At 47.7% G+C, this 13,081-nt stretch overlaps 1 protein-coding gene across 5 annotated transcripts in view; it reads right to left on the reverse strand.

Moving 5' to 3' along the window:
• The window catches only part of CTIF (cap binding complex dependent translation initiation factor), a 150,374-nt gene that overhangs the window by 76,890 nt on the left and 60,403 nt on the right, over positions 1-13,081 (reverse strand). For all 5 annotated transcript variants that reach the window (XM_064438140.1, XM_064438142.1, XM_064438138.1 and 2 more), the window contains exon 7: positions 9,353-9,429. In XM_064438140.1, the coding sequence (XP_064294210.1) occupies positions 9,353-9,429 (77 nt within the window). The remainder of the gene's footprint in view (positions 1-9,352; positions 9,430-13,081) is intronic.

Below are 13,081 nucleotides of genomic sequence, written 5' to 3' on the forward strand. Positions count from 1 at the left end.
GATTCAGGTGGTGGTGTCACTGGAGATGCTCTACTGCATCTTGTCTGGCTCCCTGCCCCATTTTGGTGCAGGTTTCACAAGGTCTGGTGTCTGCCAATTCCTTGCATGGATTGCACGATATGCTAGGGCATCCAAAATAGCAGCTGTGATCATGGAGGTGAATCCCAGCAGTCTCTGATAAAGGTGAGAACTGAAATGAGGTCTCCCATGTCCGCCCCCAGGGCCTTGGACACAAGAGCAGTTGCTTTGCTAACCTTATCCCTAGTTGTACAGTCACCACAAGCTCTTGCTCCCCGTTCCAATGCTCACAGGAATGGGCAGCAGCAGAAAAGCAGTGAAGAGCTGTTGGTGCCAACAAGTTGTCCTCCAGCCCCTGCTGCCACACAGGAGAAAGATACCTAATAAATACAGAGTTTTGATGAAATCGGGTGTCCCTCCACCATGGGCACACACTGAAGTTCTCCTGGATTTTTTGCTGGAGCAATTATTTTGCTTTCTGTGAAGTAACACCATAAGACCCTGAGCTTATCCAGCAGGCCATTACATTTCTATTGAGGTTTCATAACAGTAAAATGTTTTGCTGGTGGTACATAAAGACTTTCAGTCAGCTGCAGAGATGTAGAAAAACAACCTGCAAAAGCCTCCTGATGCCATAAAGTCTACTGGCAGCTTGGCAATTCAGGTTAAATTTAGTCTGCAGGACAGGGATCACTTCGGTTGCCGAGATCATTAAAAAAAAGGCATTTAAAGTCTTGTGTTGTAGAGTTTTTATGTAATGACAAAGCTGCTCTCAATAGCGAGGTGGCAACCCTGCAGCTGGGAAATGCACCCAGCTCTCTCCTGCCACTGCCTCCTGGCATTAAAAAAAAGGAACAATGAAAGGAAAGGATTAAATTTGCTGAGATGAGTATCTTTTAACCCTTCTGCACTGTGCCTTTAGCTAGGCACACAAGATGGGTGGAGCAGATATGGAGAATAGTAATGGAGATGCATCTCCTGAAGTCCTGCTCGTGTGGAGCGTGTCCTGTGGAACTCACAAAGGTTTATTTTTCTCATTACATTAGTCTTGAGCCCACCCACAGAGCGCTCTGATATTTACAGAAGTACATTTTCCCTGCACCACATGAAATGCAAAATCCGTTGTTGCTAGCATTGGGAAAGGAGCTGTAAATATGGCATCGCCTCTCAAGTATGTTTTGTTGGCAGGATTGCAGCTGCACCATCTGCCTTCAGGGGTGACTCACGGCTGGGCGTATTTTCGCTGATACCCTCAGTGCACGAGGGCTTAGTGCTGATCACAATGGCAGAAACAAAAGCAGCTGGGTGGAAAACCCCTATTCACCCTGCCACAGCTTGAGACACAGGTGACAGGAAAAACAAACTCCCCGATGGATGCTAAATACCAGCTGTTCCACCTTACTGCTACTGGTGTTTCACATGGACCTCATGGCTAATGGGAAGACCCTAAGCATGCAGCTCTGGGGACTGTGCTGGAGCAGGCAAGTTGCTCTTAGATGAGCCAGTTCAGGACTGATGCTAGATTTAAATTTGGCTGCACTTCAAATGGCTTCTGCAGAGCTATTTGATCAGCTGAGTCCTGTAGGTACTGGGGCTGGGATTATTGCACAGGGATGGTGTTGGACTATTACAGACCCATGCCATGTTGTGTCCTATTCATTGAGCCCAGAGCACAGTGCAAAAGGCAGTGAGGGGTCTTGATGGAGCCAAGCCACCTCTAGATCTTAGCTCCAAGAGGTCCCTCTTGACAAGAAGCTGCAGAGCTGCCCAGCAGCTCCACCTGTGGCTGAATCACCTCCAGCTGGATGCCCGTGGGTTGTCAGGAGGCAGCTTTTTGATCATTCAGGGACCACTCCTTCAATGTGGAGCCTGGTGCAGGCTTTGTTCTCAACAACCTCCTCCTGGGAGCGGGGTCCCAGTGCTGTGACCCCTGGCACAGCTTTCTCCTCGACACCTGGAAGGAAGGGCAGTGGGGCCAGGTGATGCCAGTGTGTCTGGCCAGCGCAGCTCTGCAGGTAGGAAGGATCTTCTGCTTGACCCCTCCTGATATCATCTCTGCCCCACTCCATCACTGCCCTGCCATAAAAGGAGCTGATGGACTAACTGGCTCCCAACGACACCAGGTCTTTGTATGGACCTACCCAATAGCCTCACAAGAAGGTATGGGAGTAACTACAAACATGGGGAGGAAGGACCTTGTGCCAGTGCAACCCCTCCAGTTCCCTACATCTGTTACTCCCTCAGTGGCAATCAAGGGAGACTTTCCTCTGATTTCCAGTTTTAATTAAATGGCCAGTTTATCTGCTTGCTGTTCACAGCAGTGTGTTTCTTCAGCAGAAATAGCCCTTCTCCCCCTGCACCGTTTACCCCCAGGTACCTCTGCTGGGCAAGGCTGAACCAGCTGACATGCGCGAAGCAGCGTTTCCTTCTCCAGGCTTTCAAGTTTATTTTATCCTTCACTTCCCTGCGTAACCCTAGATCCTCATATTAACAAACAGAAAAAAAAGGCAGAAAACTTTTGCTTTACATTTCATCTCATCTCAAATCCCCCTTACTAATGACGCCATCTCATTTCAGCATCATGCAGTCCTGCAACTCCCACCAGACCCCATACCTTCTCCTGAGTGAGGAGATCTTGCCCTTGAAGGAGCAAGCTGGGCAAAGCTGATTCCTGTGATGTTTTATGACCGGGTAAAGTGGTAGAGTGCCCTTTATGGTGTTTTGAAAGGAAATTGTACAGGCACAATGTCCCGAGAAGCGTGGCTATTGAAAACCCTTCACAAAAGGAATTTGCCACAAGAGGAAAAGCAGCTTAATCAGTTGAACTAATCACTGTAGGTGATTGAGTGTCCCTGAGAGTCTGTAAAATCAAATACAATGGAAAAAGAAATATATCACAGCTTGCCTACACTCCTCAGCAGAGCCGCCGGTGGATCTGGGACATTCCCTGCCTGGCCCTGAGCCCACCATGACCATCCTTTGGGTTGTCCCTATGCAGGACCATGCTCGCCTCTGTGCAAGACCCTGGCTGGGGCCATGTGGACCATCTGGGATGAGCCCCGGGAGGTTTCTCAGCAATGTGGTGGCCCACTGGGATGAGCTGGGCTCCAAGCAGGGAGGCAGGGCAGGGGTATCCACCCACATCCAGTCACCCCAGCTAACCCAGTTTTCGGCGTGGGCATGAGCAGGAGGGGTCAACGGCGCTTACACAACCCTCCTGCTTCAGGAAGAGGAAACCGTCCCTGACAGCCACCTGGGGCTCTTCAGGGAAGGAGGATATTTCTGCCTCCCCCAGCTCTGAATCTAATTAAAACCAGAAAACAACACACACACACAAATCCAGACTCTTTTTTTCCCAATCATTTAAGTGTAAAGCCAAGTTAACAGTAGGAAGCAAATTGGGACAACGCAAGAGAAAACTTGGGGACATTTCTGTAATCCTGCTGTCAAAAGCCATAAGTATTTGGAGCATGCTGAAAGGAGATGGGGAAAGCACATGAGCCTCTTTGCTCCCACCCCTTCTCTCCGTGTATGAGCCAGGAGGACCTATGCAGTCTTCTGCTCCAGCTCCTTATCCCCTCTCAAGGGCTTTACGAAGGATGGATTTCCCAGGTGCAGGAACACCCCTCTTAAACCCCCATCCGACAGGAGAAGGAGGAGATGACACGAAGTTCAGTCACAGCTAAGGGTGATGGTCCTTCACCCAAGGCCAGCCCTGGTCCCCAACAGCCTTGTCTGGGACAGGCAGAGCAGCCCCCTGTGGCTCTGGTCATCCCAAAGCCTGGAGACACACCAGCTGTGCACGGGGAAAGCACAACAGATCCACACCTTTACTATTGAAAAGAGGAATTCAGATGCCTTTTGGAAAGAGGCTTAGGCTTTTACTCCGTCCCCTCTAAGACATGGGGCTGTGCTTCCCTCTGTCATCCTCTCCTGTCCTTGCTCATAGACTGACCACCAAAAGCTCTGTGATATACCAGCCAGCATCTACGCACACAAAAGGATTTCCTTTTGGTAAGGTATTCAGCCTGATTTGACTGTTGAATCCAACAAGATGTGGTTGAACCAATGTGATTATGACAGTGCAAACTTGTTAAGACTTCCCCAGCAACCTTTTCCTGGTCCTCAGCAAAACTGTCCCCTTCCTTAGGTGATGCAGAACAATTTCAGTACTCTGTTAACCAGAAGACCAAGAAGTAGGTACAAACTCCTTTGTCTTAACCCATTGCAACTCCATATATTATTTGTAAATCCAATTTAAACCAGACAACATTTCTTATCACTCCTAAAAGGCTGGTGCAAACCTCTGTGTATGTGGCTCCAGGCCATGGGGTTTGGCCGGCTGGACCCTCCATCCCAAAATACATCATCCCAGGATGCCATGGGAACTGGAGAAACCCTATGCGGCACCAAGTTGACTTGCAATGCTTTGACAGATACTTAAGAAATGGCATTTTTGGGACCTTTTTGAAAAACAAGGGGCCAAATTCAGAGCCCACCTGCCCAAGGAGACCATGTCCCAGCACAGCTTGTGCTCCACTAGCAGAGAAGCATTGGGTTGGGAAGGGTCAGAGGAGAGGACTTGAGAAATAGGTCTGTTGTGCCCCATATCCCAGAGTATTTTTTTTCCTCTCAACTGCTTGCAGGAGAAGTCCTGCCACTGACCAGGTAAAGTCCTTCCTTCCCTAGAGGTGGTTGCCTATGGGAGGTCAAACCAAGTTGCCTTTGGTGATATCTAGGTAGGGGTCTTGTGTGGCAGCAAACAGCAGATTAGCATTTGGGATGATAAAGCCCTAATTTGTGTTTAACACTTGCTGACATGGACATCTATGAAAAAACTTGCCTCTGCTGCTCTCCTTCAATGATCCCATCAAGTGGTGATGCCCTCTATCACCCTCATCAGGAGGCGGCAGTTACACCTCGTGTCTTCACCAACAGAGGAAACACTGGGTGCGGGATTTCTGCCGGGTGAGGTGGGTAGGGTGATACCTCTCCCTGGTCTCCTGACCTGATTATAAGCTCTTTGTGGCAAGGACCTTGCCACCTCCTATAGGCTTTTCCAACACCTTGTGCAGCCAAACCCTCTACCAGATGTGGCTCTGATGTTGATAGCTCTTACCAAAAATGTGTCAAACAGGACCACAGTGATCCTTTACTGCAAAAGTTGAAGCCTTTTTTAATGACACCTCTAATTCACTCTTTGTATCTATCTTATGCAAAAAATAAAGCATGCATCCCATGGAAAAATGACTTGTGAAATGTAAACGCATATCGTATATGCAAGGAGGGAGCTATGGTTGCACGCCTGTAGGGTTGCTTCCCCCCAAGGGAGTGAAAGGTGCATGGCAGAGACCTCAGGGTAGGTGAGCTGCGCTCCTCCACAACACGGTGACAGAATTTCCCAAGGAAAGGTGACAGGAAGGAAGCGGGGATGGGCGCTATTTATAGCATGGCCAGACATCAGCATCATTTCGCATGAGAAACAAAAGATGCTTCGCTAGCCCAAGACTTGGCCCCTTCTAAATGTCACCATCAGGGAGGGGAGAGAAGCCCACAGCACTTATCATTTATAACAACAGCTGGAAAAAATTAGGCATATTTCTGGGTACCAATGTGCTTAATCAGCTCTTTTATAATACCTGTGTTATATTGTCATGGTTCAGCCTCAGTTGGCAACTAAACACCACGCAGCTGATTGCTCACTGCCCCCACCCCTGTGGGATGGGGGAGAGAATCGGAAGAGCAAAAGCAAAAAAAAAAACTTTGTGGCTTGAGATAAGAACAGTTTAATAATTAAAATGAAATAATAATGATAATAATGATTTTGATAATAATAACAATAATGATAATATAATAAAAAGGAAAAGGGAAAAAGGGAAAAAAACAGAATCACAAACGATACAACCGCTCACCACCCACCGACCGACGCTGCCCATCCCCAAGCCGCGATTGCTGCCTCCCTCCCCCGGCCAGCCCCTCCCAGGTAACATACTGGGCATGACGTTACACGATATGGAATATCCCTTTGGCCAGTTTGAATCCGCTCTCTTAGCTGTGCCCCCTCCCGGCTTCTTGTGCCCCCGGCAGAGCATGGGAAGCTAGAAAAGTCCTTGACTAGTACAAGCACTACCCAGCAACAGCCAAAACATCTGTGTGTTATCAACATTGTTTTCATACTAAGTCCAAAGCACAGCACCGCACCAGCTGCAGTGAAGAAAATTAACTCTATCCCAGCTAAAACCATGACATATATAAATTACTAGCCAACCTGAATGTCAGCTACAACCAGGCAAGGCCAGCTGGACCTGCGCATCGTGCAGAGGCCAGCCTGGGGGTTGACTTCTCGTCCCAAGCAGGATGTCCACTTGCAAGTGGTGACTCCTGCACATGGCAGGAGGATGCCCATCATGGTCACCTGGGATGTGTCATCCTTCTCAGATGAGGCAGGTCCTGGGCAGGGAGAGACGATGCACTACAGACAGGCATTGGTCGTGGGGTCTGGGGCGCTGCTTAGTGCCAAGCGCTCACCACCTTCAGAAGGGGAAAAGCTGCCCAATGAAAACCAGACCCAACTGTGCCAGGGCTTTGGGGCCACACCTGCTTCTAACCAATGGAGCAGGACAACCTCTTTTCTTCTTGCAAATCCATTGCATGTCAACCCTACTCCCATCCTTGGCTGGTACCAACCCCTTTCTAAGAAACCAGCTCTTCTTCCCTTGGGTCCAGTCATCCATAGCCGCTCCAAAACCCCCATTCCAACCAATGCACCACCAAATGGCCCCTCTCAGCCTCTCCCGAGCCTCGCTGCCTCCAATGCCCCATCCATGGTCTTGCGATTTTGACTCTCTGTGTATCCAGATGAGCTTTAAAACAAAAAGCCCGTGACTCCCAATTGTTTTGCTGGCCATAAAATCTCATCCCAAGGGATGTTTATACCACCTGTGTGGCTCCACCAGCTCTGAAATGAAACTTTTCTCCCCCAGAACGATGCCTGGGACATTAAGATAATAGCACTGCAATAAAGCGTGAACAGCTTTGTAACCTGTTTGTGCTCCAATACAGTCTGGGTTTTTTTCCTATTCCCTTCCCGTCCCCGTCCCCGTCCCCCCATTTCTACCCTTTTTTCCACTATTTCTACCATGTTTTTCTCATAAAACAAACAGAGACCTCACTTACTGCTAGAATCAACCTTAAGGAGCAAGCGCTCTCTGGGGCATCTCAAGCGGCACTAGGACTAAAACTCCCCTCCTAGTCCCAAATGCACCACAGAGGCAAGGGGACCCTGAAAACCCCCAGCATGAAACTATGTGGTGCAGGGAGAGGGGGGCTGTTGAGGTCCCCAGCTGAAGTCTAGGGGATGGGACCAATGCCTTTTCAGCTTAAATAATTATTTAAGAGACTGTTGTTTCACTCCAATCCCTCAACCTGGGCTTAGCTTTTTGCAATTAAAATAAGCATGTTTTTCTGTCTAAGCTTGGGCACCACTGTGGATGTCCGTGCAGGACTTGGTCAGGACTGCATCCCCTCTGCTCTTTCCGTTTTATTTCATTTGTGACTGCTTAGGGCTGAAACAGTCCCATGTCTCCTCCCACATGATGCCATATCAACTGGGTTTTAAGGCTTCTGTCTCTCCTCCTGGGATATTATCCCAGTGCTACTTGGTCTGGGTTGTATCTCACCCCAAGATCTTCCAAACCCAGCCCAAGGCAGTTTCTTTTGCTATCTCTCCTTGCCATCTGTGCAGGAGGCAGGGATGCCCTGGGGGGCTGAATGCTTCTGTCTGCTGATGGTTTCTCTGAAGGGACCAGAAAGAAAAAGAAAAAGAAATACACATCTGGCATGATCCCTCAGATAGGCTGGTTTTTTGGATGGGAGGGAAGAACCAAAATGCAGTTCCATGACTCTGGTCCAGTGCAGCTTTGGGCATGGGGCTTCAAGCAGGAGACCCCTTGGCTCTGCAGGTCTCCTCTCCCACAGCATCATGCACTCTTCTGATGGTGGAGGAAGACCCGCTTGGTGAGCCGGGATGGGAGCAGGATGCTCCAACCTCCGCTGTGATTTCTTGGGGAGCCCAGCCATGTGCCACAAGGAAGCCCACCCACTCTCTCTTGCAACACAAGCAGATTTCAGCTTGGTTTTAACCACGTTTCTGTGATCACAGGGCTGCAACCCTGCTGAAACAAGCCCTTTTTTTTTTCCCCTAAATCACAAGACAAAATTGTCTTTTCAATTGCATACAGGAAAAAAAGAGGGAGCCCCAAAGAGGAGAGAAAATGGAGTTTGCTGCTGACGAACTGCCCCGCCCACAGAAGAATGTTTCTAGGATGCCTGAGCAAATTCTTTTCATCTGTTTTTTGGTTGCTTGGTAGAATTTGGGAAGACCAAACCGAGCACAGAATTAACTACATCATGGCTGTTCATGAGTCGAGAAGTGATGGGGAGATTTGAGGACACTCTCCAACAACTATCATAGGTATCTCTAGTACTCCCCTGAACATCTCCTGTGAGGCATCACAGCTCAGACACAGATTTCAGATCACCCTAGGAGAAAAAATTGGCCACTTTTTCTCCTGTTCAGTAATGTTAACCTTGCAAACTCCTGGTTTTAGTAAAGCTTTATTGCCCTGGTTGTGTCATCTCAGCCACAGCAGAACATGCTGGCAGAAATATAGCTGCATGTACAACTAACGCCCTTATTCCCCACTTATTTTCACATTTAACCATATTCACGATTCCTATCAAGGACTTTAGATGCCCTCATATAATTAAATATGCAATTTACACAATTAAATATCCCATTGACCCAACTAAATTAACTCAATGGATTGAAATCACCAATGCCACAGGAACGCAGCTGCCTATTTAGCACATCCCCTCCTTCACGCAGACAGGCATCCGATGCTTGCTGCAAACCCCTCTCAACCATACCCACTTTGCAGGCAACCCTGAAAGTCAGCAAATTTTGCTTTTCAATAGAAAGAGAGGAAGCAAGTCATAAGGACTCAAAGCTTTTACAGATAATACCTTGCCAGCTGCCTCTTCTAATACAAGTAGGGAGGATCTGGCTATGCTGGAATAAGTATAAGGGGAAGAGGAGGTCCTTAAGATACTCCTGGAGCAATATAGGACATACCCCAGCTTTAAAAGACAAACCAGGGGGATGGACAGACTCTGCATTTTCAGGATGTTAGTGCTCAAATAAGCGTCTATTCATTAACTCAATGCTGGCAGCTGCTAGACAGCTGTATTGTCCAAAGACACTCTATGAGGCAATGGGGGAAGATATGCAATGAAGAAGAGAAGATCAAAAAAACATTCAAGAGGTTTCACCTACCTCCGGTCATTTCTCCTCCTTCTGAACAGTTTTTTGGTGTGTGCGATTTCAGCTTCATGAGGCAATGGATGGTAACCCTGTAAAACAGAGGGAAAAGGAGCGATCAGCTCCAAGATACAGGAGGCATCAATATGGAAGGGGTCAGAGTGAGACAGGGCTGTACACCCAACATGTGAGCACAATAAAAGAACCAGTTCCCATCCAAACATCCTTACAACATCTCAGACCCTATTGAAGCAGGTCTGGAAATCCACAGACGACTTGTACCCTCTCAGGGCCATTGCAATGAGCAGGGAATTAAGTTATCTGCAATTTCTGCATGGGAGAAACCACATGGGGCAAATAACTGGACCATGTATGGGTGGATCCCAATATACACCATCTACAGGGAGTTCATCCACTTCACACATGACACTGCTGATACTGGCGCACCTAAACCATCCACTTTCACTGGGTTGTTTCCTTTGGATTTATTCATTTATCTAAAACTCAGCTGTAAAAATGTACGGGAATGATGCTCAGCAGCATTTTCAGGGTACTGGAGTAAGCAAACATGAGCCACAGCTGGCTGGTCTGTTGGGGCTGTGCCCCCATGCTATTTGCTAATGTCAACAACTCTCTCATGAGCATCTTACTGTGCTTGTTCACTGTGAGCTAGTCAACCCATGCCATCCCTGGGGTAGGGACGGGTGGCATTCACCCACTGGAAACCAATGAGATGACCAGGACATTTGATGATTTGCCCTGGTCATGTCAGTGGAAGACCTGTGTATAACTCAAGCTGCTGCCTTGTCCTCTCTCCACTGAAGGTGCCGACTCTCTGACTTGGTGTGTTCATCTGATAAGGGGGATGCTGTATTTACCATCCTACTATGGGCACTGTGAGGCTTCATTAATGTGAGCAAAGAGCTCTGAGGTTCCTGAATGAAAGGCACTATGTAAGTGCAAAGTATTACTTATTTTCTAGGGACTATAGCGCTGCCATAACCATAATGATTTTTATTTATGCAACATTGTACTTCCCAGGCTGGCAATAAAAGCCCTGTAAAAGTCACTCCTTTTATTTCCATCACAGTCTATCAGCCTCTGAGCTCCAGCCGCTGCTGGTGAATCACCATGCACAAGGGGCCACAAGGGAGCAGCCTGGGCAACAGCAAGGGCTGGGTGGGAACGCGTCTCATCGAGCAGCAGCTTTGTCACATTGACATGACAACATAACACACTGACTTCAAAAAAAAGTCTCTCTGTGAAGAGCCTTAAAAATGACAGTTAATTTTTCTAGCAGTTATTGAGATAATAATATTTTGAGTTCCTCTGGTGGAAGATGTAATGGAGGAGAAAGGTTGCTGGGCATGGTAATGAATTTAGGCTTGCAGACCAGGGAAGGCATCCCCAAGTCAAAGACCCACAGCATTTATTGTGACCACCCATCCTGGCTGTCTGCAAAGAGTCTAGAGAAACTGCTACTGCAGCAACTCTACAGCTCCCAGGGCAGCTAGAGCTTTCCACTTCAGAGACCTTTGCTCTTTGAGACTTCAAGCAATGAAGAACTCACCCAGCCCCTGGGTAAGTCCTGCTGCTGGCTAGCACCTCCTCACCTGAATCTTGCTTTGGCTGCAGTCTTCAAGTGTGTTTCCTGAGAAGGTAGTTTCCCTTTTAACGTTCTTCTTCACTATTAACTCTTCCAGAGAAAATTGGATGTGCCACAATCATATGGTTTAGAACAGGCATTAGAAAGCATGTTCAAGAGTAGTACCCACTCTCAGTGACCAAATTATCCTTCTCTCCCACTAAAACACCCTTATCCAGAGGTGCCACACCAGCTACAGCATCCTACACGATCCCTCGTAGCAATGGTATAGAGGCCATCGTTAGATGAAGTTGCCTTTAGCTTTCTTGCAGATCTTCTCATCCAGCGAGGATCTGCTCAGCAACGTATGTTGTTCTGTGGTCCTCTGCTCACGTTCCTGCACCCAGCACCAGGAAGAGCTCTTCTCATGCTCCTTAGATCTCACCTCACCACTCAAACATAGCCCATCTTTGACTAAGAGGAGGTAGTCTGTGAGTAGAGAAAGCTGGCAACCTGCTCTCCTGAGGCTGTGGTTGGGTTATCACTTAGTTAACCAGGTCTGACTTGGGCTTCTCCTGCAGCCAAACACCTCATGGTTAATTCTGTGTGGCATCTTAGATGTCTAATAGCTTAGAATCATACTGAACCTTCTTCATTACTGAGGGCTGTGGACTGAGTCTTCCTCATCACTTACTTATTTTCCTGATCGCTTATTTTCACTGAATGCCTAGGAGGAGCTTAATATCTCTGAGATCTCTGTTCCTCTGAAAATTTGCTTGAAATTGGCCAATGGGTACCAAAGCAAATCAGAAATGGAAGGGAGGGAACAGACACACACAGCCCAATAACATCAGCCATGCTAGCTTAGGAAATCAGACTAAAAATAGTACAGTACTCAGTGAGACTCTTTCCACAGCAGGCAAAAGCTTGGGGTATTTTTAAGAATTTAAGCTGCGCTGCAGACACATGTGCAAATTACCTTGAAAAATGAAACCACCTCTGAAGAACACAAGGACCTAAAGCAACTGGACTGATGGGAAAACCCAACACTGGGGTGATGAGAGAAGGAAAAGAAGTGATCCAGCCATATCGCATGTTCAGTCTGCCTGAGCTTTATCTCAAGAGCCTTTTGTGTCCCCAAGAAACATCTCTGCCCTTGCTTATCTTAAACAAATGGTTGCAGAAGGCCTGAACTGAACAAACAGGTTATTAGGCCTGCGGTAGGCACTGGGAGTTTCTCTCAGTTTTATTGCACACAAAGTTCAGAGTGGGATTTATTTTCAGGGAGGGGTGGGAAGGGAGAGGTGGGGCTGGGTTCATGGCAGCCCTGAAGACACCCCATCTGCCTGTGCAAAGGTGACAACAGAAATACTGAGGCTGGAGGGAGCGTAAAAAAATAAATATATTGTGGTTCCAGAAACGATACACAGAAACCAACCCAGTGACTTGCAACACCCTGTGATAAGGCTTTCATCTGCCTATAGGATGGATTATCTGTGGCAGGAAAGTCCAGGACATCACAGAGCTGCAGATATATTTAACTTTTGTTGTGCAGGTCCCAGACTCATGGTGCCTACAGGGTTAGATGTGCTCAGTACAACCATCCCAGCCATCCAATTGCACGTGAAAAACATGGCAAAGGCGCCACTACCTTCCCTCTGGCAGCATCCCCATCACCTCTACCCACCAAGGCCAGCATTTATCAATGCACGTAAGACCTGTGGGCACTTCCAGCAGAGCCATCTCCCTGGAGGCTACTTGCTGTTGCCTCTTACCCTTCCAGGAACTTCCACGGCACTGGTCTGCCACCCGCTCTCCTCTCTTACACAAGGGGAATTTTTTACCTCTTGAAAGGAGAGGGCTGGGGCACAAATCAAAGCCTTGACCTGCTTTGGAAGCCATGGAAGAATACCAAACAATGTCAGGAAGCTGCCTGGAAGCAATTTCCTCTCTTTAAGTGATAAATCTCTTTCTTCAAATTGCAAGCTATTCATTTTTCCTGGAAGGTGCTTATAATAATAGTTACTTCTGTATAAGGAATCAATTGGTGCTCAACATCAATGGAATGAAATTTTATGACATACTGCTCACCCAAGATAAAAGGCAGGTAAATCCTTACAGCACTTCATGTTTGTGGCTCTCCCATCACTCCTCACCCA

Source organism: Phalacrocorax carbo, chromosome Z, assembly GCF_963921805.1.
Source record: "Phalacrocorax carbo chromosome Z, bPhaCar2.1, whole genome shotgun sequence".
In the NCBI taxonomy this organism is placed as follows: Eukaryota; Metazoa; Chordata; class Aves; order Suliformes; family Phalacrocoracidae; genus Phalacrocorax; species Phalacrocorax carbo.